A 26863-nucleotide genomic window follows, 5' to 3' on the forward strand; every position below is an offset into this window, starting at 1 on the left:
TCGGATATTCCCTGGATCAATAATCGGATATTCCCTGGATCACCTTTCCCTATAAATGTTATATCCAGTTATATTCTGTGTATCCAAGAAAGAATCCAGGACTTTCCTACAGCAATCCACTGAGCTGGCCACACCCACCTCTGGAGGGAGTCTATTCCACATTCTCACAGCTCTTACTGTGAAGAAACCTTTCCGTGTTTGGAGATGACATTTCTTTTCCTCCAGACGTAGAGAGCGCCCCCTTGTCCTCTGTGATGACCTCAGGGATAGCATTATTAAGCTTGTGATCTACCAGAACCCCCCGATCCTTCTCCACCATTGACCCCCCCAGATCCTTCTCCACCATTGACCCCCCAAGATCCTTCTCCACCATTGACCCCCCCAGATCCTTCTCCACCATTGACCCCCCCAGATCCTTCTCCACCATTGACCCCCCAAGATCCTTCTCCACCATTGACCCCCCAGATCCTTCTCCATTGACCCCCCCAGATCCTTCTCCATCATTGACCCCCCAGATCTTTCTCCACCATTGACCCCCCCAGATCCTTCTCCACCATTGATCCCCCAGTTGTACCCCCCCTAGTATGTATGATGCATATTCTTAGCCCCCAAGTGCAGAACCTTACATTTATCACCATTGGCCCTCATTGGCCCCATAGTCCCCCAATTACACAGCATTGAGGTCGGCTGGTAAGTTGGAGACATCCTGTAAGGACGTTATTCCCCGGCACAGCTTGGTGTCATCTGCAAACTGAGATCCCCGACACCATATCGTGTATAGATTACAGAGTACGGGTCCCAACACTGAACCCTGGGGTACCCCACTAATAACACTGAACCTTGGGGTACCCCACTAATCACACTGAACCCTGGGGAACCCCACTAATCACACTGAACCTTGGGGTACACCACTAATAACACTGAACCTCGGGGTACCCCACTAATCACACTGAACCTCGGGGTACCCCACTAATCACACTGAACCTTGGGGTACACCACTAATAACACTGAACCTCGGGGTACCCCACTAATCACACTGAACCTTGGGGTACCCCACTAATCACACTGGTCCTTTGGGTATATCATGTATATAGATTACAGAGTACGGGTCCCGACACAGAACCTTGGGGTACCCCACTAATAACACTGAACCTTGGGGTACCCCACTAATCACACTGAACCCTGGGGAACCCCACTAATATCACTGAACCTCGGGGTACCCCACTAATCACACTGAACCTTGGGGTACCCCACTAATAACACTGAACCTCGGGGTACCCCACTAATCACACTGAACCTCGGGGTACCCCACTAATCACACTGGTCCTTTGGGTATCCCACTAATAACACTGAACCTCGGGGTACCCCACTAACACTGAACCTTGGGGTACCCCACTAATCACACTGAACCTTGGGGTACACCACTAATAACACTGAACCTCGGGGTACCCCACTAATCACACTGAACCTTGGGGTACCCCACTAATCACACTGGTCCTTTGGGTATATCATGTATATAGATTACAGAGTACGGGTCCCGACACAGAACCTTGGGGTACCCCACTAATAACACTGAACCTTGGGGTACCCCACTAATCACACTGAACCCTGGGGAACCCCACTAATATCACTGAACCTTGGGGTACACCACTAATAACACTGAACCTTGGGGTACACCACTAATAACACTGAACCTCGGGGTATCCCACTAATATCACTGAACCTTGGGGTACTCCACTAATAACACTGAACCTTGGGGTACCCCACTAATCACACTGAACCTTGGGGTACCCCAATAATAACACTGAACCTTGGGGTACCCCACTAACACCCCTAGACCATTCAGAGTATGAATCATTAACCACTACTCCCTGATCATCATCACCCCATATAAAATGACATTCATACATCAGAGGGAGGAGCAGAACCTTCAGGATTTCTTCTTCTAATAAAACTTCACCAACATCTGAATTATTCACATTTGGGGTCACCCATCGGTGGGCCGGCACCTCGTTTCCTTCTTGTATAAGACAACCCTAACTATATACCATTTCTGTTCTCTGACCGTATTCTGCTAATTGACACATTTTTGGGGTGACAAGATTGACAAAGGTTTGGGGTGTGGTGCTAGAAGGAATGATTTGAAGGGGGATTTGCACTAGGAGGGTGGATTTCTATTAGCAAGGGGGGTTTGGGGGGCTGGATTTGTGCTAGTAGGGATGATTGGGGGGATTTGTGCTAGGAGGGGGAATTTGGGGGATCTGTGCTAGTAGGGATGATTGAGGGGATTTGTGCTAGGAGGGGGGATTTGGGGGATCTGTGCTAGTAGGGATGATTGAGGGGATTTGTGCTAGGAGGGGGAATTTGGGGGATCTGTGCTAGTAGGGATGATTGAGGGGATTTGTGCTAGGAGGGGGAATTTGGGGGATCTGTGCTAGTAGGGATGATTGGGGGGATTTGTGCTAGGAGGGGGGATTTGGGGGATCTGTGCTAGTAGGGATGATTGGGGGGATTTGTGCTAGGAGGGGGAATTTGGGGGATCTGTGCTAGTAGGGATGATTGGGGGGATTTGTGCTAGGAGGGGGGATTTGGGGGATCTGTGCTAGTAGGGATGATTGGGGGGATTTGTGCTAGGAGGGGGGATTTGGGCATTTGTGCTAGGGGAGGGGGATTTAGAAAGGGGAGAGGATTTATACTCTGAGGGGAAATTTAAGAGTAGAGGATTTGTGCTAGGCAGGGGAATTTCGGGAGGGAAAGGATTTGAGCTGGGAGGGGAGAATTGTACTAGGATGGTGGATTTCTATTAGCAATGGGGGTTTGGGGGGATGGATTTGTGCTAGGAGGGGGAATTTGGGGGATCTGTGCTAGTAGGGATGATCAGGGGAATTTGTGCTAGGAGGAGGAATTGGGGGGTCCTGTGCTAGTAGGGATGATCGGGGGGATTTGTGCTAGGAGGGGGAATTTGTGGGATCTGTGCTAGTAGGGATGATTGGGGGGATTTGAGCTGGGAGGGGGGAATTATACTGGAAGAGGGGGAATTTTCATTTGGGGAGAATTTGGGCTTCCAAAGGGAATTTATGTTTAGGGGGTAGGTGTGAAGACTAGTGAGTGATTTGTTTTGTGGAGGAGGGAGGGGATTTTTGCTGACACAATGTCCATATATTTTTTTTTGGGGGGGGGGGCGCCATTTGGCATCTTTGCCCTGAGTGCTAGGTGACCATATCTTGGCACTGCGTGAAAGGAAACCCACCAGATACCCATGCAGGACAATGCAACATGTTTACTGTGGAGAACTAAACAAATAATGTTTCTTCAGCCACTGGGAGGGACACCGGCATGAAGGAAGTCTTAGACATTCAGGTTATAGCACCGCCTTCAGGAAGTCTGGACACCGGCATGAAGGAAGTCTTAGACATTCAGGTTATAGCTCCGCCTTCAGGAGGTCTGGACACCGGCATGAAGGAAGTCTTAGACATTCAGGTTATAGCAGCGCCTTCAGGAGGTCTGGACACCGGCATGAAGGAAGTCTTCTACATTCAGGTTATAGCACTGCCTTCAGGAGGTCTGGACACCGGCATGAAGGAAGTCTTAGACATTCAGGTTATAGCACCGCCTTCAGGAGGTCTGGACACCGGCATGAAGGAAGTCTTCTACATTCAGGTTATAGCACCGCCTTCAGGAGGTCTGGACACCGGCATGAAGGAAGTCTTAGACATTTAGCTTATAGCACCGCCTTCAGGAGGTCTGGACACCGGCATGAAGGAAGTCTTAGACATTCAGGTTATAGCACCGCCTTCAGGAGGTCTGGACACCGGCATGAAGGAAGTCTTAGACATTCAGGTTATAGCACCGCCTTCAGGAGGTCTGGACACCGGCATGAAGGAAGTCTTCTACATTCAGGTTATAGCAGCGCCTTCAGGAGGTCTGGACACCGGCATGAAGGAAGTCTTCTACATTCAGGTTATAGCTCCGCCTTCAGGAGGTCTGGACACCGGCATGAAGGAAGTCTTCTACATTCAGGTTATAGCTCCGCCTTCAGGAGGTCTGGACACCGGCATGAAGGAAGTCTTAGACATTCAGGTTATAGCACCGCCTTCAGGAGGTCTGGACACCGGCATGAAGGAAGTCTTCTAAATTCAGGTTTTAGCACCGCCTTCAGGAGGTCTGGACACAGGCATGAAGGAAGTCTTAGACATTCAGGTTATAGCACCGCCTTCAGGAGGTCTGGACACCGGCATGAAGGAAGTCTTCTACATTCAGGTTATAGCACCGCCTTCAGGAGGTCTGGACACCGGCATGAAGGAAGTCTTCTACATTCAGGTTATAGCACCGCCTTCAGGAGGTCTGAACACCGGCATGAAGGAAGTCTTAGACATTCAGGTTATAGCACCGCCTTCAGGAGGTCTGGACACCGGCATGAAGGAAGTCTTAGACATTCAGGTTATAGCACCGCCTTCAGGAGGTCTGGACACCGGCATGAAGGAAGTCTTCTACATTCAGGTTATAGCACCGCCTTCAGGAGGTCTGTACACCGGCATGAAGGAAGTCTTAGACATTCAGGTTATAGCACCGCCTTCAGGAGGTCTGGACACCGGCATGAAGGAAGTCTTCTACATTCAGGTTATAGCACCGCCTTCAGGAGGTCTGGACACTGACAAGCCCGACCCTGCATAACCCTGTCTCCAGATTTTCTAGTGTCCTGGGAGGTTGGATGCCTTTTCCTTGGCTCTGCTGAGGAAACCTATAACTTTAATTTTGCATTCGTTGGGTAGGGAGTTCTAGAGGATGAAAGAGGCTCTGGAGAAGTCTTGGCGGCGAGCATGGGAGAGGGTGAGGAGGGAGCTAGAGAGTTGGAGGGCATGGGATGAGTGGAGAGGACAGTTTGGGTGGTATTTTGAAATGAGGTCGGTGATGTAGCCGGGGGCAGAGTTGTGGATGGCTTTACAAGTTATTGTTAATATTTAGATTTTTATTCCTTTGGCCATCAGAAGCCAGTGGAGGGATTGGCAGAGAGAGGTGGAGGACACTGAATGGAGGCCAGTGGAGGGATTGGCAGAGAGGGGTGGAGGACACTGAGTGGAGGCCAGTGGAAGGATTGGCAGAGAGGGGTGGAGGACACTGAGTGGAGGCCAGTGGATGGATTGGCAGAGAGGGGTGGAGGACACTGAATGAAGGCCAGTGGAGGGATTGGCAGAGAGGAGTGGAGGACACTGAATGGAGGCCAGTGGAGAGATTGCAGAGAGGGGTGGAGGACAGTGAGTGGAGGCCAGTGGAGGGATTAGCAGAGAGGGGAAGGAGGACAGTGAGTAGAGGCCAGTGGAGGGATTGGCAGAGAGGGGAAGGAGGACAGTGAGTAGAGGCCAGTGGAGGGATTGGCAGAGAGGGGATGGAGGACAGTGAGTAGAGGCCAGTGGAAGGATTGGCAGAGAGGGGGGGAGGACACTGAGTGGAGGCCAGTGGAGGGATTGGCAGAGAGGGGTGGAGGACACAGAGTTAAGGGTAGTGGAGGGATTGGCAAACAGGGGTGGAGGACACTGAATGAAGGTCAGTGGAGGGATTGCAGAGAGGGGTGGAGGACACTGAATGGAGGCCAGTGGAGGGATTGGCAGAGAGGGGTGGAGGACACTGAATGGAGGCCAGTGGAGGGATTGGCAGAGAGGGGTGGAGGACACTGAATGGAGGCCAGTGGAGGGATTGGCAGAGAGGGGTGGAGGACACTGATAAGAAGCCAATGGAGGTAACGACAGAGAGGGATGGAGGACACTGAATGGAAGCCAGTGAAAGGATTGGAGGAGAGGGGTGGAGGACACTGAGTGGAGGGCAGTGGGGGGATTGGCAGAGAGGGGTGGAGGACGCTGAATGGAGGCCAGAGGAGGGATTGGCAGAGAGGGGTGGAGGACACAGAGTTAAGGGTAGTGGAGGGATTGGCAGAGAGGGGTGGAGGACACTGAATGGAGGCCAGAGGAGGGATTGGCAGAGAGGGGTGGAGGACACTGAATGAAGGTGTCAGGAATGGACTCAGCACTGGTGGTGGGACTCACCAGCCGTGTGGGCTGCAGTACCAGAGCTGACCAGCGGGTGCTCTTAGCAGCCAGAAGCTCACAATCAGCCAAACCTGGGGCTGATTACAGAAAGGTGTATATAAGGCATGACCAGGCCTGTGATCTGGGCCTTGGTGTATGGTTTCCCATGAGCCTCTGTACCTGTGTTCCTGCTTCGTTGCTGACCCGGCTTGATCCTGATCTCTGTTGACCGTCTCCTGTTCTGACTACTGGCTCATCCCTGACTATTCTTCTGCCTACTCCTATGCTGTTTGACCTCCTGTTGCTGTACCTTGGCTCGTGACCCGTTTGCTCTTTGCCTGCTGCTCTGTACTGATCTGCCTCCACCGTTACCGACCCGGCTTGTCTGACCACGCTAACTACTCTGCCATCCATCCATCCTGCACGGATCCAGCCGTACCTGCACATACCTCTGGCGGATCCCTCTACCACTAGCAGGTGTACTCAGGGGCAGCGACCTGGTCTCAGTCCTGCGCCAAGTCCATCCCCACCATCAGGGGCTCTGGTGAAAAGGCAGACTGGGGCTTAGACTCCGCGCCCTGGGGAATCCTGCCCTGAGGACCGCTAGAGGTACCACCAAACGGTCATTACAGAACCCTACGGCCGGCCTGACCGTTTCACCTCTCCAGCCCTGACTACGTCTGTGTTCCTGCACCTCCTAAAGATTAGTGGAAGGTTGGTTTGCTCACTGTGCGTTTATATATATATATATATATATATATATCTGGGTGGCTAATAATAACCTGTATTGTACTATACCTGAAACCTGCGTTTCCCTGTGTCAGTCCACACCTTTCTGGTCATTCCTTGATTCCTGACAGAAGGTCAGTGGAGGGATTGCAGAGAGGGGTGGAGGACACTGAATGGAGGCCAGTGGAGGGATTGGCAGAGAGGGGTGGAGGACACTGAATGGAGGCCAGTGGAGGGATGGGCAGAGAGCGGTGGAGGCCAGTGGAGGGATTGGCAGAGAGGGGTGGAGGACACTATATGGAGGCAGGTGGAAGGATTGGAGGAGAGGGGTGGAGGACACTGAGTGGAGGCCAGTGGAGGGATTGGCAGAGAGGGGTGGAGGACACTGAATGGAGGCCAGTGGAGGGATGGGCAGAGAGCGGTGGAGGCCAGTGGAGGGATTGGCAGAGAGGGGGGGAGGACACTATATGGAGGCAGGTGGAAGGATTGGAGGAGAGGGGTGGAGGACACTGAGTGGAGGCCAATGGAGGGATTGGCAGAGAGGGGTGGAGGACACTGAATGGAGGCCAGTGGAGGGATTGGCAGAGAGGGGTGGAGGACACTGAATGGAGGCCAGTGGAGGGATGGGCAGAGAGCGGTGGAGGCCAGTGGAGGGATTGGCAGAGAGGGGTGGAGGACACTATATGGAGGCAGGTGGAAGGATTGGAGGAGAGGGGTGGAGGACACTGAGTGGAGGCCAGTGGAGGGATCGGCAGAGAGGGGTGGAGGACACTGAATGAAGGTCAGTGGAGGGATTGGCAGAGAGGGGTGGAGGACACTGAGTGGAGGCCAATGGAGGGATTGGCAGAGAGGGGTGGAGGACACTGAATGGAGGCCAGTGGAGGGATTGGCAGAGAGGGGTGGAGGACACTGAATGGAGGCCAGTGGAGGGATTGGCAGAGAGGGGTGGAGGACACTGAGTGGAGGCCAGTAGAGGGATCGGCAGAGAGGGGTGGAGGACACTGAATGGAGGCCAGTGGAGGGATTGGCAGAGAGGGGTGGAGGACACTGAGTGGAGGCCAGTGGAGGGATTGGCAGAGAGGGGTGGAGGACACTGAGTGGAGGCCAGTAGAGGGATCGGCAGAGAGGGGTGGAGGACACTGAATGGAGGCCAGTGGAGGGATTGGCAGAGAGGGGTGGTAAGGTGGACGAGTCTGGCAGCAGCATTCCTGGCAGGAGGGAGGACAGTCTATGTAGAGGTCAGCCTAGGAGTGGGGAGTTGCAATAGTCAACCATAGAGATAAGAAGGGAGTGAATTGGAAGCTTTGCTGGGGTGTTGGTTAGGAGGGGGGGAGGGGGGCATTTTGGAGATGTTACAGAGGTTAAGGTAGATGTGGACAGTGATTGGGAGTGGGACCGGATGGAGAGGGCAGAATCCAGGATTACAATAGAACCCTAGCAATAGGAGTGGGACTGACGGTTGTGCTAACAATCTCAATAGAGAAGTCAGGGGAGGGGACATGGAGAGGGGAGGGGACATGGAGAAGGGAGGGGAGGGGACATGGACATGGGGACAGGACATGGGGAGGGGACATGGAGAAGGGAGGGGACATGGAGAGGGGAGGGGACATGGAGAGGGGAGGGGACATGGAGAGGGGAGGGGACATGGAGAAGGGAGGGGAGGGGACATGGACATGGGGACAGGACATGGGGAGGGGACATGGGGAGGGGACATGGAGAAGGGAGGGGACATGGAGAAGGGAGGGGACATGGAGAGGGGAGGGGACATGGAGAGGGGAGGGGACATGGGGAGGGGAGGCGACATAGAGAGGGGAGAGTTTAGTTTTGGAAAGTCCAAGGTAGAAGAAGGGGTGTGATATCCATAGTAATATTGATGAGTCAATTCGTGATCCATGAGGGGTGAGGAGTAGGGAGGGATTTGGACACAAACCCATGGAGGACATCATGGCCACAAGAGGCGCCCATACAGAACAGAAAAGAGATTAGTTGGAGGACAACCAGGAAAGGGAGAAGTCCTGCAAGCCAAGGGAGTGGAGTTGTTTTAGGAGGGTCAGGTGGTCAGCCATGCCAAGGCAGCAGAAAGGTTTCATAGTATGGGCGCAGGGTGGGGGCCATTGGTGTCGGCAGTTAGTAAGATGTTGGTGAGTTTTAGGTCCGTTTCTGTGGAGTGCTGAGGGCAAAGGCTAGTTTGTGGGGGGTTGGGAAGATTGGTAACATTGGTGGCTCAGGTATGTAGACGAGGCGTTCTCGATGTCCGGAGGTAGAAGGTCCTACGTTGTTTAGACTAGAGGAGCCCAGTGAGGGTTTGTAAGTAAGAGGGTGACCAGTACATGTTTAAGGGCAGAAGAAGAAGCCAATAGAGAGAGTGAAGATGTGTACAGGGGTGGACTGACCATTCCGGCACTTGGGCACTGCCCGAGGGCCCGGGGTCAGTAGGGGGCCCCATGAGATGCTCCTGGTACCTTTCATAGGCTTTTTTTGGTGTGGTTTGTGGGTGAGGACACAGAGGCCCCATGATCCCCTATTGCCCAGGGGCCCCATAAGTTTCCAGTCCCCCCCTGGAGGTGAGTTAGAAAGAGCAAAATAGAGCACAAGGGTAAGCAAAAGAGTTGTGAGTGAACAAGGTCTGATGTAGACAGAAGTGGCCAGGATCTTGTAGGTGGATCTTGTAGGTGGATCATGTTGGTGGATCTTGTAGGTGGATTTCGTTGGTGAATCTCATTTGTGGATGTTGTAGGTGGATGTTGTAGGTGGATCCTGTAGGTGGATCCTGTAGGTGGATCCTGTAGGTGGATCCTGTAGGTGGATCCTGTAGGTGGATCCTGTAGGTGGATCCTGTAGGTGGATCCTGTAGGTGGATCCTGTAGGTGGATCCTGTAGGTGGATCCTGTAGGCGGATCCTGTAGGCGGATCCTGTAGGCGGATCTTGTTGGTGGATGTTACTAAACGCCTCAAACGTCGCAGTCGCGCACTGGAGAGACTATGGCGCAAAACCAGGTCCCCTCACGCATTCTCCCTCTACAAATCTGCCTTCCTCACCTACACCTTCTCCCTCCACGCCGCCAAGCAGACCTACTTTGTTAACCTAATCAACACCCTCTCCTCCTGACCCCGCCGACTCTTCTCCACCTTCAACTCCCTGCTCTCTCCCCCCCCTCCTCCACTCAGTACCTCTCTCACCGCCCACGAGATTGCCACCCATTTCCGTAACAAGATTGAAGATATCCGTAAGGACATTGTTAACTTGCAATCTACCTCCCCACCTAGCCTCCTCACCCCTTCTTCTACCCCCTCCTCTGTCCTCACAACCACACTGCCCTCCACCTCTCCCAAGGCCCCGCCCACCGTAACCCCCCCTGCACTGCACTCCCTCAGCCCTGTCACTACTGAGGAAGTCGTCAAGGTCCTCTCAGAAGCCCGCCTCACTACCTGCCCCCTGGACCCTATCCCCTCTCAACTCCTCCGGTCACCCCCTCTTCCCTCATCCGCTCCCTCACCCACATCTTCAATCTCTCCCTCTCTACTGGCGCATTCCCCTCCCCCCTAAAGCACGCACATATCACCCCCATCCTCAAAAAGCCCTCCCTGGATCCTGCAGACCCCAACAACCTCAGACCCATCTCCCTGCTGCCTCTCACCTCCAAGCTCCTGGAGCGCTTAGTCTACGATCGCCTAAGCGCGCACCTTATGGACAATAACCTCCTTGACCCTCTACAGTCCGGCTTCCGTCCCCTACACTCCACTGAAACTGCCCTCCTCAAAATCACTAACGACCTACTAAACGCCAAAGCCAAGGGCGACTACTCTGTCCTCCTTCTCCTGGACCTCTCTGCAGCCTTTGACACAGTCGACCATCCCCTCCTCCTTCATAAACTACTTTCCCTTGGCATCAGAGACACCGCTCTCTCCTGGTTCTCATCCTACCTATCCCGACGCTCCTTCAGCGTCCCTCAAAACCCATCTCTTCAGGGAAGCCTACCCCACCCTCACCTAACAGCCATTCTCCTCCACTCCTCCCACCACTCCATCCCCCTCAGCCACTTCATTCCCCTCAGCCACTTCCTCCTGTACCACTACCCCCTCCCTCCTAGATTGTAAGCTTGAAAGAGTAGGGCCCTCTTACCCCTCGTACGTTGTTTGTTATTGTTGTACTGGGCCATGTATTGTCCCCCCTATTGTACAGCGCTGAGCAAACCCTTTGGCGCTATATAAACTCCATGTAATAATAATAATAATAATGTTGTAGGTGGATCTTGTTGGTGGATGTTGTAGGTGGATGTTGTAGGTGGATGTTGTAGGTGGATGTTGTAGGTGGATGTTGTAGGTGGATGTTGTAGGTGGATGTTGTAGGTGGATGTTGTAGGTGGATGTTGTAGGTGGATGTTGTTGGTGGATGTTGTAGGTAGATCTTGGTGGATGTTGTCGGTGGATGTTGTCGGTGGATGTTGTCGGTGGATGTTGTCGGTGGATCTTGTCACCGAGGTGCCGTTGGTAAGAATGAACATATTAGTGAACACTGTGGTAAATGATGTATCTGTACGAGTTCCGTCATGTAAATATTTCCTTTAGGAGGACCTGCATTCCAGACCTTTCCCTGCATGACGAGTGCTGGAACCACAATAGTCGTCTTTGTTGGCTGAGATGAGGACAGTTGTGTCTATGAGATTTCATCGTTCAGAGGTCAGTTATTACAAAGAGAAGCCAGAGATCGTTTCTAGTGAAGAGATTCGAGAAACGACTTCCAAGGATCCTTCTGATTTAGGAGGTTATTATCCTAAAACATTTCATGAAGTTAACAAACTGAAAACGTTTATTGAATTTATGGAAACAATCGGAATGCTGTTCCTGCATCCCAGATCCTAACAAAACGATGACATATCTTTACTTCCTGAATGAGAACATACGGCAAATAAAGCATCGCAGGTCACATGACTCTGTGCTTTCCCCACATGTAGTACGTCCTCCATCCCAACTATACGGACTTACCTTTCCTTTGCTCCAGCTTGCTCCTTCCTGGCACCAGAAACAAGAAAAGAAAGCTTCCATTTCCTTTAGTGGGACCTTATAGATGGCTGAAGACTCTTCCCACCCCATGTGACAGCACTGGGCCAGGTGCCAGCGCTGTCACATGGAGTGAGTCACATGTTCCTCCATACCCGGAAGTACCAGGAATCTTTCTTCCTCCCCAGAGGGAAAAGAGTGGTGGGAAAAAAATACAACATGGAGGTGATTTATATAACCAGTTCTGACATTCCTCTCCTACATGTAAAAAGCATTTTTTTTTTTGCTGGAAAACTAATAAGAATCCCCAAATATTATATATTTTTAAGCAGAGACCCTAGAGAATAAAATGGTGGGTGTTTCATATTTTTATGTCACATAATATTTGCGCAGTGTTTTTTTTTTATACGCAAATGTTTGGAAAAAAATACACTTGAACAAATTTTTATGCGCAAAAAACACCAAATAATACCCAATTGTTTGGTAAAATGTAAAATGTGATGTTACACCCAGTAAATAGATACCTGACGTGTCTCCCTTTAAAATTGCGTCCGCCCGTGGAATGGCGCCTAACTGCGGCACCTAAAACGCTCCATAGGCTTTAAAAATCTTTACATGTTGCCAGATCAGATACCAGTTTACATATGTGTGGGACCTATGTGCATGTTCACACTTGCATTTGAGGACAAGGGGGGGGGGGGCGCTTTACATTTATGAAAATGTAATTTTATTACTTATTTTTCTTTAAATCTTTTTTTTTTTTTTGCAGCAACTTTATTGCTAAAAAACAACCATCCCCTTGTGATAGCATGGGCCGTGACAGGTCCTCTTTATAGAGAGATCTGGAGTCTATTAGGCCCCACATCTCTCTTCTGGCCTCCAATAGCGTCTCATCAATCTGAGATCGGTGAGATCAGATGCTTTCACAAGCAGTTACAACTTATAGATGAGACCAAAATCCTTGTCACTTCCCCCCGCCGTGTGATGTCAGAAACTGGAACAACATCACAAGAGGCAGAAATCACTGGTTGCATCCTTACCGGGCTCCCCGATTGGATGGGAGAGGAGGGTAAAAGAGGCGGCAGCGGTGGGAGAGGAGGGGACCCTTTTTTGGACCATTCTCTGTAAACCCTAGAGATGGCTGTGCGGGAAAATCCCAGGAGATCAGCAGATTTTGAAATACTCAGACCAGCCTGTCTGGCACCGACAACCATGCCATGTTCAGAGTCACTTAAATCCCCTTTCTTCCCCATTCTGATGTTCAATTTGAACTTCAGCAAGTCGTCTTCACCACGTCTAGATGCAGTGGTGTATTTAGGCTTTGTGCTGCCCTAGGCAACACAAAAATTGCTCCCCCCCCCCCCCACGGGGAGACCCTGACACCCCCCTCCCCCACGATAAAAGCCTGACATTGACCAACAGCACCCCCCCACCCAAGAGAGCCTTCCACTACCACTGCCCCATCCACACTGGCAAACCTGCCCACCCCACCCTGGCGAGAGAAGACACTCCCCTTCACAGCTCCGGACATCTCCGGGAACAAGAGTCAGGCTCTGCATACACCATCAAGCAGCCCGCAGCCTCTCTCAGATCCCACCTGGTCCCCCTGCTGCATGTGTCCTTTCTTCCACCCCTTCTTTTGGGGGACGGTGCTGCCTCCCTGAAAAATGCCGCTGCCCCCTGAAAAATGCTGCTGGCCCCCTGAAAAAGTGCTGCCCTAGGCAAATGCCTTGCTTGCCTTGTGGTACATATGCCCCTGTCTAGATGCCTAAATACATTGAGTTGTTGCCGTGTGATTGGCTGATTAGCACTTTGTGTTACCAAGCCAATGAACAGATGGACCTAATAAAGTGGTCGGTGAGTGTAGATTGCTGTATGTACCTTTATCCACCCTTTTGTTTGTTAGCCCTGAAGAAGGAGGAGTCTATTCCCTAACACTGACGTACAAAGCCGTCCACCATACTGCCCCGAACTACATCACCGACCTAATATCCAAGTACCACCCAACACGCACACTCCGCTCCTCACAAGACCTCCTTCTCTCTAGTTCCCTGGTCTCCTCCTCCCATGCCCGCCTCCAGGACTTCTCCAGGGTGTCACCCATCCTCTGGAACTCCCTTCCCCAACCCATCAGACTATCACCTACTCTCCTCTCCTTTAGGCGCACCCTGAAAACCCATCTCTTCAGGGAAGCCTACCCCACCCCCTGCTAACCTGCCGACCTCCTCCACTCTTCCTACCACTCCATCCCCCACAGCTATCTCTTCCTGTACCACCATCCCCTCCCTCCTAGATTGTAAGCTCCAAGGATCAGGGCCCTCGAACCCCTCATGTATCACATTGTATTGGTATTGTTCTGTCACATGTTCTGTCCCCCTCTGTAATGTACAGCGCTGAGCCAACTATCGGCGCTTTATAAATACTGTATAATAATAATAATCCCCCGATACACGTTGGCTCGATGTACTTGTTGCTACTTTTAATAACCGTCTTTGAATCACTTCCGAAGCTGCATTCCTCACCGGGTGCTCCTTCCTTCTTATCCAGGTTCTCCAACTAGAAGGCGCACTTTGCTACGCTAGGAAGATTTGGGCAAAATCTGTCTCACCTTTAAATTGGAAATTTACGATAAAAACCTAACAACTGACAAGAGGAAATCACTGGGAATACAAGAAGCACAGAGGCATCACCTACCATCATCGGCATATCTCTCCTTCTCTTCATCCCACCGCCGGCCTCCAGTCAGGGTGTATGGAGTGTATTGGGAGAAGATGGAGATGACGTGACATCCAGGAGGAGCCAAGGTGGGGTCCAGGGATGAGGGGATACATAGCTCAATCATAGGCCTGTGAGAAGTACAACACGGGAGTCAATGTTATGGCTCACGGCTCCCATACCGTGTCATAGACATAGAAACACAGAAAACTCATGGCAGAAAAAACACCAAGTGGTCCATCGAGTCGGCTTCGGTCTTTGGTGGGTTTTTTTTATAAATTTTTTATGTTCATGAAATTTTTTATAGGTCTACATAGAGAGTTCTATAGAGACAGCCAGTAAAGTCCGTCCAGTTCAACCATTGAAAGAAAAAAGTTATAATCCGACACCCACAGTGGATCCAGAGGAAGGGAAAAATCCCAGCAAAGCACGATCCAATCTGCTCCTGCAAGGGAAAAAATTCCTTCCTGACCACCCGAGAGGCAATCAGATATTCCCAGGATCAATATTCAGATATTCCCGGGATCAATATTCAAATATTCATGGGATCAATATTCAAATATTCCCGGGATCAATATTCGGATATTCCCGGGATCAATATTCGGACATTCCATGGATCAATATTCAGATATTCCCGGGATCAATATTCAAATATTCACGGGATCAATATTCAAATATTCACGGGATCAATATTCAAATATTCCCGGGATCAATATTCGGACATTCCATGGATCAATATTCAGATATTCCCGGGATCAATATTCAAATATTCCCGGGATCAATATTCGGATATTCCCGGGATCAATATTCGGATATTCCCGGGATCAATATTTGGACATTCCCGGGATCAATATTTGGACATTCCCGGGATCAATATTTGGACATTCCCGGGATCAATATTTGGACATTCCCGGGATCAATATTTGGACATTCCCGGGATCAATATTCGGACATTCCCGGGATCAACAATCGGGTCTATGTTTGTCCCGGGCATGTTTGAAGCTATTTACTGCTGACTCCCTCTCGCTGCTGGAAGTTTAGCATCAACTACTCCTTCAGTAAAATAATAATTTATAACAGTGGCAGAACTACCAGGGTGGCAAAGGTCGCAATTGTGACCCGGCCCTGGTGTTCCGCCACTGTGGAGGGGGCCCCAAGAGATGTTGTTCTGGAACATCTTCCCCCCTGCTTCCCCATGCCCCCTCCTTGCAGACCACCACCTGCCGAGCTCAGCCGATTACTAGTCGGGTGGTTCCGGAACTGGGCATGTCCACATTGCGCATGCGCCGTTCCAGAGCCGGATGATTAGTAATTAGGTGAATTCTGCTCTGGCTCAGCGGAGTTTGACTTGTGGTGCGCGGTGACGTCGGCAGGTTCTGCACTGTGTATGTGCGGCTCCGGAGCTGGCCGAATAGTACATGGCTGCATTCTGCTAGGGCTCTGCGGAGAAAGGCTTGAGGGGTGGGGGGGGGGGGGGCTTTACAGTAAATTTGGAAGCATCTGCAAGGAGGGGGTGCAGGGGAGAGGAGGACCAAAGCAAGCAAGGTCAGTTAGTTACCCTAAGGGGGGGGGGTGTCACTGATGTAAGGGGCAAGTGGAGACCCTAAGGTAAGATGGGACACGGATATAAAGGTCCTCTCTTATATCATTCACCCTAATGTATTCACTCTGCAGACTCTGGTGCAAAGGGGAACTCTGCAGAGCCTGATGTAAAGGGGAACTCTGCAGAGCCTGATGTAAAGGGGAACTCTGCAGAGCCTGATGTAAAGGGGAACTCTGCAGACCCTGATGTAAAGGGGAACTCTGCAGAGCCTGATGTAAAGGGGAACTCTGCAGAGCCTGATGTAAAGGGGAACTCTGCAGAGCCTGATGTAAAGGGGAACTCTGCAGAGCCTGATGTAAAGGGGAACTCTGCAGACCCTGATGTAAAAGGAAATCTGCAGACCCTGATGTAAGAGGAATGTTGTAAAGGGGAACTCCAGTGTAAGAGGTTCTCTGACCACCAGAGCCCCCCCCCTTACATCAGAGTCAGCAGAGGGGAACTCTGTGTACTCTGATGGAGGAATTCTGCAAACTCTGATGTAAGGGGGGCTCTGGTGATCAGAGAACCTTTTACTCCAGAGTGTGCAGGTGCTCCAGAGCTTAATAAATGAAGTGAAGCTTCACTTTGCACAGAATACCCAATCACAGGCAAGGTAAATAAAAAACGGCATTATGCTTGGACATGATTGGATGATGGAAGTCAGAAGAAAATGTCAGAATATTGTACACATGGGGTTATACATTGCTGACGGTTCACAGATGTCCTCTCCACGGGACCGGTGGTGGTTGTCAAGCCAACAACTCTCATTTACCATCAAGTAAGTGCAATACCAGCAGTAGTTCAGAAAATCTGAAGGAAGGGGAAGGGGAGGGAAGGGGACGGAAGGGCAGGGAAGGGCAGGCAAGGGGAGGGAAGGGGACGGAAGGGCAGGCAAGGGGAGGGAAGGTCAGGGAAGGGGACGGAAGGTCAGGGAAGGGCAGGCAAGGGGAGGGAAGGGCAGGCAAGGGGAGGGAAGGTCAGGGAAGGGCAGGCAAGGGGAGGGAAGGGCAGGCAAGGGGAGGGAAGGGCAAAGAAGGTCAGGGGAGGGAAGGTCAGGCAAGGGCAGGGAAGGGCAGGCAAGGGGAGGGAAGGTCAGGGAAGGGGACGGAAGGGCAGGCAAGGGGACGGAAGGTCAGGGAAGGGCAGGCAAGGGGAGGGAAGGGCAGGCAAGGGGAGGGAAGGTCAGGGAAGGGCAGGCAAGGGGACGGAAGGGCAGGCAAGGGGAGGGAAGGGCAAAGAAGGTCAGGAGAGGGGAGGGAAGGTCAGGCAAGGGCAGGGAAGGGCAGGCAAGGGGAGGGAAGGGCAGGGAAGGACGCAAGGGGAGGGAAGGGAAGGTCAGGGAAGGGGAAAACACACCCCGGGCCACTCTTATTTTACCAAGTTATGGCTGTCATTGGAGGAACCTTCTTCATCCAGACAATCCAGCAGGACACAGTCACTATATACAGAGCATACAAGGTTCTCCCTCACAGCAGCTGCTCCATAAGATCTGTCATTTCACTAACTTACCTACCACTGTCCTACCATAAGTCCTGCTTGTTGTAATCACAGAACTGGAGACGTGTTCTAAACCTCCCACCCATATTATATATATATATACACACACACTGTATTGCCAAAAGTATTGGTCACGCCCTCCCAATCATGTGTTTCAGGTGTTCCAATCCCCTCCCAATCATGTGATTCAGGTGTTCCAATCCCCTCCATATCATGTGATTCAGGTGTTCCAATCGCCTCCATATCATGTGATTCAGGTGTTCCAATCGCCTCCATATCATGTGATTCAGGTGCTCCAATCCCCTCCATATCATGTGATTCAGGTGTTCCAATCCCCTCCATGGACACAGGTGTATACAATCAAGCCCCTAGGCATGCAGACGGCTTCTACAAACATTGGTGAAAGAATGGGTCGCTCTCAGGAGCTCAGTGACTCCAAGCGTGGTCCCGTGATAGGTGGCCACTTGGGCAATAAATCCATCCATGACATTTCCTGGCTACTAAATATTCCACGCTCAACTGTTAGTGGGATTATAACAAAGTGGAAGCCACTGGGAACAACAGCCACTCAGCCACCAAGTGGTCAGCCACGTCACATGACAGAGCAGTCTTGGCCCCCTAGTTCCAGTGAAGGGAACTCTTAAGGTGACATTTTGGACAATTTCATGCTCCCAACTTTGTGGGAGGAGTTTGGGGATGGCCCCTTCCTGTTCAAATATGAGTGCACAAAGCAAGGTCCATAAAGACATGGAGGAGCCAGTTTGGGGTGGAGGAACTTGACCAGCCTGCACAGAGTCCTGACCTCAACCCCATAGAACACCTTTGGGATGAATTAGAGCGGAGACTGCGAGCCAGGCCTCCTCCCCCGACATCAGTGCCCCCTCCCCCGACATCAGTGCCTGACCTGACAAATGTGCTTCTGGAAGAATGGTCCAACCTTCCCATAGACACCCTCCTAAACCTTGTGGACGGCCTTCCCAGAAGAGTTGAAGCTGTTATAGCTGCAAAGGGCGGGGCCAACTAAATATTGAACCCTACGGACTAAGACTGGGAGGCCATTAAAGGTCATGTGTGTGGGAAGGGCGGGGCCAACTCAATATTGAACCCTATGGACTAAGACTGGGAGGCCATTAAAGGTCATGTGCGTGGAAAGAATGGGGCCAACTCAATATTGAACTCAATATTGAAAACCTGGACTAAAACTGGGAGGCCATTAAAGGACGTTGTCCTGCTGGAAGGAGAACCTCCGCCCCGGTCTCACGTCTTCTGCAGACTCTAACAGGTTTTCTTCTAAGATTGCCCTGTATTTGGCTCCATCCATCTTCCCATCAACTCTGACCAGCTTCCCTGTCCCATGCTGAAGAAAAGCATCCCCACCACATGATGCTGCCACCGCCATATTTCACTGTGGGGATGGTGTGTTCAGGGGGATGGGCAGTGTTAGTTTTCCCCCACACAGCGTTTTGCTTTTAGGCCATAAAGTCCCATGTTGGTCTCCTCTGACCAGAGCCCCTTCTTCCACATGTTTGCTGTGCCCCCCACATGGCTTCTCACAAACTGCAAACGGGACTTCTTATGGCTTTCCTCCAACAATGGCTTCTTCTTGTCACTCTTCCATAAAGGTCAGATTTGTGGAGTGACGACTAATAGTTGTCCTGAGGACAGATTCTCCCCCCTGAGCTGTGATCTCTGCCGCTCCTCCACAGTTCCCATGAGCCTCTTGGCTGCTTCTCTGATGAATGCTCTCCTTGCCCAGCCGGTCAGTTTAAGTGGATGGCCATATCTTGGTAGGTTGGCAGTTGTGACGTACTCTTCCCATTTTTGGATGATGGATTGAACACAGCGCTCCATGAGATGGGCAAAGCTTGGGAGATTGTTTTATAACCTAACCCTGCTTTACACTTCTCCACAACTTTGTCCCTAACCTGTCTGGTGTGTTCCTCGGCCTTCATGATGCTGTTTGTTCACTAATGTTCTCTAACAAACCTCTGAGGGCTTCACAGAACATGACACACAGGGGGACTCTATGTACTAATGAGGTGACTTCTGAAGGCAATTGGTTCCACTAGATCATAGTTAGAGGTATCAGAGTAAAGGGGGCTGAATACAAATGTTGCAACACTTTTCACAGATTTATTGGTCACAAATGTTGGAAACCATTTCTCATTTTCCTTCCACGTCACTTTGTGTTGGTCTATCTCATCAAATCCCAATAAAATACATTGATGTTTTTGGTTGTAACATGACAAGATGGGGAACATTCCAAGAGGGAGGAAGACTTTTTCAAGGCACTGTATGTTCCGGCACCTCCAGCAATAAATGTATGTACTTGCAGGGAGTTCTGGGGTATGCTAGAGGGTCTTTTGATGCTGGCTGGGGGATCTATTGACACTGGGCAGGTGTAGTGTTGCTGGAGGGCTCCATTGTTGCAGGGTGGTCTATTGTTGCTGGTGGGAGTCTATTATTGCTGGAGGGTATCTTCTGTTGGGGGATCTATTTTTGTAGGCTGCTGGTGGATCTGTTGTTTCTGGTGGGGGATATATTGTAGCTGGAGGGTTATTATGAATCTACTGTTGAGGATGAAGTCTATCATTTCTGGCTGTTGGAGGGTCTATTGATGCTGGCTGATGGGGTATCTGATGATGTTCAAAGAGGTCTATTGTTGCTGGAGTGGATGTGTTGTTGCTGGGTGGGGGGTGGGGGTTCGGTTAGTGCCGGGGGATCTATTGTTGCTGGGGAAATCTATTCTGGCTGGCAGCAGTGGATCTATTTTATTGCTTTTCTTGTTATCATTAACAAATACAAATTAATTCACTCCACAAAATGATACTTGATTCTGTATTCTCTGTGTATTGCCCTTTAGATTATCTATGTTTGCTGTCTTTTAGATAGAGGGTGAGTAGCAGCCTGGGATGAGTCAGCCTGGGAGTGAGGTAAGAGTTTACCTCAGGTTAGGCTGGAAGGTTCTACAGGTCAGGGCTTCTGCAGCCCTCCCACTGTTCCAGAAACTGGCAGAACTTTTTGGAAGAGGGGTGGAGGAGGGGAGGAATCCGAGATCTGCATGTTCGAAGGACCTTGGCTAATCCCAGAGCAGGAGGCTGGGCATGGTGACCAGGGCAACCTTCAATTATGACAGAGCCTGGGAAGCAGAGGGGTCTGGTGGAAGATGGACTGAGCGGAAATCTGGAGTGTGGAGCCTGGGAGGGGGCCCAAGGAAAGGGAGTCTACCTACAGGCAGGATGCTGGATGGGAGGATCTCTACTGCCTCAACGACAGCCTGTTAGTCTGGAAGGAGCCTGCCCAGTGTAAGGCCTGAAGGCAGCTACCAACCAACCATGCTGACTGGACAGGACATTGTGAGAACTCCTTCCCCTCGGGCCAAATAAGAGGTGAGGGTGGTCAGGTGCAAAACCCAACTAGTCCTCATCTGGGACTGCTTAACTGCAAGCTTCTGGGACCTCTTGCCCAGGGATACCCTTGGTGCTGGTTGAAGAGGAGGTTCATCTGGGGTCTGAGGAGGTACACCAAAAAGGGACTACTGCGCTCCTTAAAGGGACAGTGCTATATTTTGCTAGTCCACATTTTTGGACATAGTTGCTAAGAAGTTCGTCCTCAAGTTCTTCAGTTCCTTGGGCATCCTATATACCCCCTAGACCCCATCCAAGTTGTCAACCCCTTAATAAAAACAACTAAAAACCAGCTCAAGGACTAACTAACTCTGAGAGCACAAGTGTGGAAAATGCATGTTGCCTGGCCGTGCAGAGCATAGATGGACCCAAACCAAATCCAGCGGCCCTTACGGGGGTAGTGCTACATCTAAAAGAGGTGGTAATGGGTGGTGGGCAAGGGGAGGAGACAAGGGACTGGAAAGGGGAGGGGAGTACCTGCACCTTCTCTGAGACTATGTATATATATACAGTACATGTAATAGGACAGAGCAAGGATGAGGAGAATACGAACTCCCGGCACGCTTCCAGTAGGGTAGAACAGTCATCTTTGGACCATCCAGAATTATCTTCTGTTACACGGAAGACAAATCTAGATGAGGAACTTGTCTGGAAAGGTTTACAGGCTAAATCAGCACTTTATTACCTCCATGTACCAAGAAATACTATAAACATGCTAATAGAAGGCTGATTGTGAAGGTCATCTTAGAAATAAATGCATAATATGAATAAATAATGTTCTCAAAGTGTGAAGAATGGATGAAATCATTTTCTCTGTACACAGAGATCTATAAACTGAAATGCATGATTGTGACAGACCCAACCGGGGCAGGGGCTGTTGGAGGGGACTGTCAGGGCAGGGCTGTGGAACGGACAGGCAGGCCTAGTGGCAGGGTAAGGCACTGGCTGACGACAACCACCACCAACAGACCGAAGTCCCTCAGGGCACGGAGTCTAAGTCCCAGGCTGCCCTTCACCAGGGCCCCTGATGGTGGGGATGGACTTGACGCAGCCAGGAACCAGGTCGCGGCCCCCGAGACACCCCGGCTGCGGTAATGGCCGCCGCCAATGGCGTGTAGCTGGTGAGAATGACAATAGCGTAGTCAGGCAGGCCGGGTCGACAACAACGGGACAAAACGGTACAGAACAGTAGACAGAGAATAACAGGTCACGGGCCGGGTTCAGCAACGGAAGGTCAGATCGAAGGAAAACACAGAGAATGGTCTTAGTCACAAGCCGAGTCAGAATACCAGAAGAGTCACGAGAGTATACACAGAGACACTAGACAAAGACACAAGACACAAGTGCAAAGAGCATGTGCAGATCCCAGGCTTATATGTACTCAGCCACACCCCTCTGGGGGATGGACCTCAGAGACCTGAAGGCATAAAAGATTCCCACCATGCTCAGCAGAAATCCAAGATGGATGCCAGCACATGGAGTAACATAACCTCTGGGAAAAGGTAGGACCTTGACAGGGACTAGGGGCTCGCCTTCTACCCAATGATTATGCCCCATGGTGGAGACCAAAATTTTGTCTACTTCTCCTGGTCAGATCATGGAGGAGATCTGGGTACTGAAACCCTTTGACTCTCCGGGAGTATCTTCTGGGATTATGCAGCCAGAAAGTCCCCAAAACAGTGGTGCATCTGAGGGAACATTGTGTTGGACTGATCGTGAAGATGCACCTTCTCCAGCCAGGGCTATGGAACTCTTCTTGGGCACATTTCTTATCTTGCCCCGGCTTGTCCTCCAGAGCTGCCCCGTTTCCCCCACTTTCTACCACCTATATCATTAACTTTTTATATTATTTCTGCCGAAGATGTGCCACTTGGTGACCAAGATCTGAGCTGGATCTAGAGTGGGACATTTAGAAAGGAGTGGTGTCATGTACTTTATCTCTCCAGGGCTGTGGAACTGTTTCTGGCCATCTTGGTGGACACGCCCTGACTAATCATGACTTATTGTGGTGGGGGGGAGGAATTCCTGGGACTACTAGCCAGACTGATAAGACTTGTCTAGGTGGCTGGATAGTATTAGATTCATGTTTAGAGATTGAATTTGTTTGTAGAAGCAGTCTGCATGCCTAGGGGCTTGATTTTATACACCTGTGGCCATGGAGGGGATTGGAACACCGGAATCACATGATTGGAGGGGATTGGAACACCTGAATCACATGATATGGAGGGGATTGGAACACCTGAATCACATGATTGGAGGGGATTGGAACACCTGAATCACATGATTGGAGGGGATTGGAACACCTGAATCACATGATGTGGAGGGGATTGGAACACCTGAATCACATGATGTGGAGGGGATTGGAACACCTGAATCACATGATGTGGAGGGGATTGGAACACCTGAATCACATGATATGGAGGGGATTCGAACACCTGAATCACATGATTGGGAGGGGGTTGGAACACCTGAATCACATGATATGGAGGGGATTGGAACACCTGAATCACATGATATGGAGGGGATTGGAACACCTGAATCACATGATTGGGAGGGGATTGGAACACCTGAATCACATGATATGGAGGGGATTCGAACACCTGAATCACATGATTGGGAGGGGATTAGAACACCTGAATCACATGATTGGGAGGGGATTGGAACACCTGAATCACATGATTGGGAGGGGATTGGAACACCTGAATCACATGATATGGAGGGGATGGGAACACCTGAATCACATGATATGGAGGGGATGGGAACACCTGAATCACATGATATGGAGGGCGGGCCCATTACTTTTGGCATCATGGTGCAGTTAGCTCGGGGGAGGTATCTCTTATGGCCAGAGTGCTGCTCTGTCCTTTAATTTCACTCATTTTCTTTATACTGGTTTATATATCACCATTTACAAAAAATCCCCCCAAAATGTTGCAGACTCGATGGGCCGCTTGTTTTTTTCTGCCGTCACTCTTCTATGTTTCTATACATTCTATTCTGAACTTTTATACCTTGTTGATGGTTTTCCCTGACAGGCGTCTTCATGGGCCTCATCTAGGAGTTTCATTTGTTCGCTGTTCAGGTGGATGGAGCATTGGTGGTGGGGCCGCGGTCTGCCATCCGCTGTGTTGGGTATAGAGAGGAAGTTCGGTAAACGATCTACAGCCACTGTAGGGGAAGCACATGGTCACTCCATTATTCCTCCATGCCATGACTCAGACGTGTCACAGTATACTCAGGGATGGTGAAACCTTCCTGGAAAAGGAACAGCAACAAATGTGAACCATTTCTCTTCTGCTTTCTGAAAAGTGAATAATTACTTCTGTTTTCTTGATGCGAACTGCCATTTACTTTACAAAATAAGGAGCCTTGCCTGACGTACCCTATAGGGATGGATTACATACACACATGCACAGCTCCCAACTGTCCCTGATTGGCAGCCCTCTCCCCTCTTCCCTCCTCATTTGTCCCTCTTTGAGGTCTGATATATGGAGTTGTACAGTCAGGTCCATAAATATTGGGACATGGACACAATTCTAACATTTTTGGCTCTATACACCACAATGGATTTGAAATGAAACGAACAAGATGTGCTTTAACTGCAGACTGTCAGCTTTAATTTGAGGGTATTTACATCCAAATCAGGTGAACGGTGTAGGAATTACAACAGTTTGCATATGTGCCTCCCACTTGTTAAGGGACCAAAAGTAATGGGACAAAATAATAATCATAAATCAAACTTTCACTTTTTAATACTTGGTTACAAATCCTTTGCAGTCAATTGCAGCCTGAAGTGTGGAACGCATAGACATCCCCAGACGCTGGGTGTCATCCCTGGTGATGCTCTGCCAGGCCTCTACTGCAACTGTCTTCAGTTCCTGCTTGTTCTTGGGGCATTTTCCCTTCAGTTTTGTCTTCAGCAAGTGAAATGCTCCATCGGATTCAGGTCAGGTGATTGGCCATTGCAGAACATTCCACTTCTTTGGTGTCTTTTGCAGTCTGCTTTGGGTCATTGTCCATCTGCACTGTGAAGCGTCCAATGAGTTGTGAAGCATTTGGCTGAATATGAGCCGATAATATTCCCGAAACACTTCACAATTCATCCGGCTGCTTCTGTCAGCCGTCACATCATCAATAAATACAAGAGAAGCAGTTCCATTGGCAGCCATACATGCCCACGCCATGACACTACCACCACCATGATCACTGATGAGGTGGTATGCTGAGGACCATGAGCAGTTCCTTCTCCATACTCTTCTCTTCCCATCACTCTGGTACAAGTTGATGTCGGTCTCATCTGTCCATAGGATGTTGTTCCAGAACTGTGAAGGCTTTTTTACATGTCGTTTGGCAAACTCTAATCTGGCCTTCCTGTGTTTGAGGCTCACCAATGGTTTCCATCTTGTGGTGAACCCTCTGTATTCACTCTGGTGAAGTCTTCTCTTGATTGGTGACTTTGACACACATACACCTACCTCCTGGAGAGTGTTCTTGATCCGGCCAACTGTTGTGAAGGGTGTTTTCTTCACCAGGGAAAGAATTCTTCGCTCATCCAGCACAGTTGTTTTCCGTGGTCTTCCGGGTCTTTTGGTGTTGCTGAGCTCACCGGTGCGTTCCTTCTTTTTAAGAATGTTCCAAACAGTTGTTTTGGCCACGCCTAATGTTTTTGCTATCTCTCTGATGGGTTTGTTTTGTTTTTTCAGCCTAATGATGGCTTCACTGATAGTGACAGCTCTTTGGATCTCATCTTGAGAGTTGACAGCAACAGATTCCAAATGCAAATAGCACACTTGAAATGAACTCTGGACCTTTTATCTGCTCATTGTAATTGGGATAATGAGGGAATAACACACCCCTGGCCATGGAACAGCTGAGAAGCCAATTGTCCCATTACTTTTGGTCCCTAAACAAGTGGGAGGCACATATGCAAACTGTTGTAATTCCTACACCGTTCACCTGATTTGGATGTAAATACCCTCAAATTAAAGCTGACAGTCTGCAGTTAAAGCACATCTTGTTTGTTTCATTTCAAATCCATTGTGGTGTATAGAGCCAAAAATGTTAGAGTTGTGTCCATGTCCCAATATTTATGGACCTGACTGTATATAAAACAAACTTTTTCTCTGTCACAAGGTGTTTCCCGGCGCTAAACCTTCCATCCAATTTCTAAATTGCTGCATTTGTAAATGATAAAAACCAATTTAAAGGAATAAAATTTGTAGGAAAAAAACACAAATGGATAAAACTAAACATATTTGTATCATTTTCCTTTAAGGGGCGTGGCAGGGGGTGTGTCTTATGCCTACATACGTTTGCTAATCGGTGTCCTTTGTTCCCATCTCAAAATGTTCGGAGGGGTGTATACATTATATATACTGACAGTGTGGTTCTCTTTAAAGGTCACAAAGGGTTCTCATGGATGCAGGTTGGGGGGAAGAGGGCAGAATGTCAGTTCTAAGCTGAAAAAATTGGGGTTTTTTTGTTTTTTACTGGTTTGGGAAGTCCCAGATTGGGTTCTGGAGTCCATAGATTTTGAAGAGTTTTAGGAGGGAGGAAACCTTTAACCCTGGGTCCATGTTTTACTGACCACCAGCAGTTGTGTGTGCCGGAGTGCACAGCCTTTATAGTCAGGGCTCCACCCAGGAGACAGGAGGTCCTCCGCCCAGAGGTCAGGGTGTGGGCCCATGCTGCACCAATGCCACAGAACACATGACTGACAACACCTTGACACGCCTCGCCAGGCTGTTTTGTGGCATTGGCACAGTAAAGGCTTTCTGGCAACTCGGCCATGCAGCTAATTTTTGTTCAAGTATCATCATATTGTGCTCCTTGAAACAACCACACCATCTTTTTCCAGAGCAGCCCGTATTCCTCCTGAGGTGACCTGTGGGGGGGTTTTACTTTGTATT

General features: G+C 50.1%; 1 protein-coding gene across 1 annotated transcript in view; it reads right to left on the reverse strand.

The window, feature by feature from the left end:
• The window catches only part of PYROXD2 (pyridine nucleotide-disulphide oxidoreductase domain 2), a 103849-nt gene that overhangs the window by 12429 nt on the left and 64557 nt on the right, over positions 1-26863 (reverse strand). The window contains exons 12-13 of the mRNA XM_089662889.1: positions 23966-24122; positions 14448-14599 (exon numbers count right to left, since the gene is read on the reverse strand). Of these exons, the coding sequence (XP_089519015.1) occupies positions 14448-14599; positions 23966-24122 (309 nt within the window). The remainder of the gene's footprint in view (positions 1-14447; positions 14600-23965; positions 24123-26863) is intronic.

Source organism: Staurois parvus, unplaced genomic scaffold (genome assembly GCF_062004578.1).
Source record: "Staurois parvus isolate SC_StPar_1 unplaced genomic scaffold, SC_StPar_1.0 ptg001582l, whole genome shotgun sequence".
In the NCBI taxonomy this organism is placed as follows: Eukaryota; Metazoa; Chordata; class Amphibia; order Anura; family Ranidae; genus Staurois; species Staurois parvus.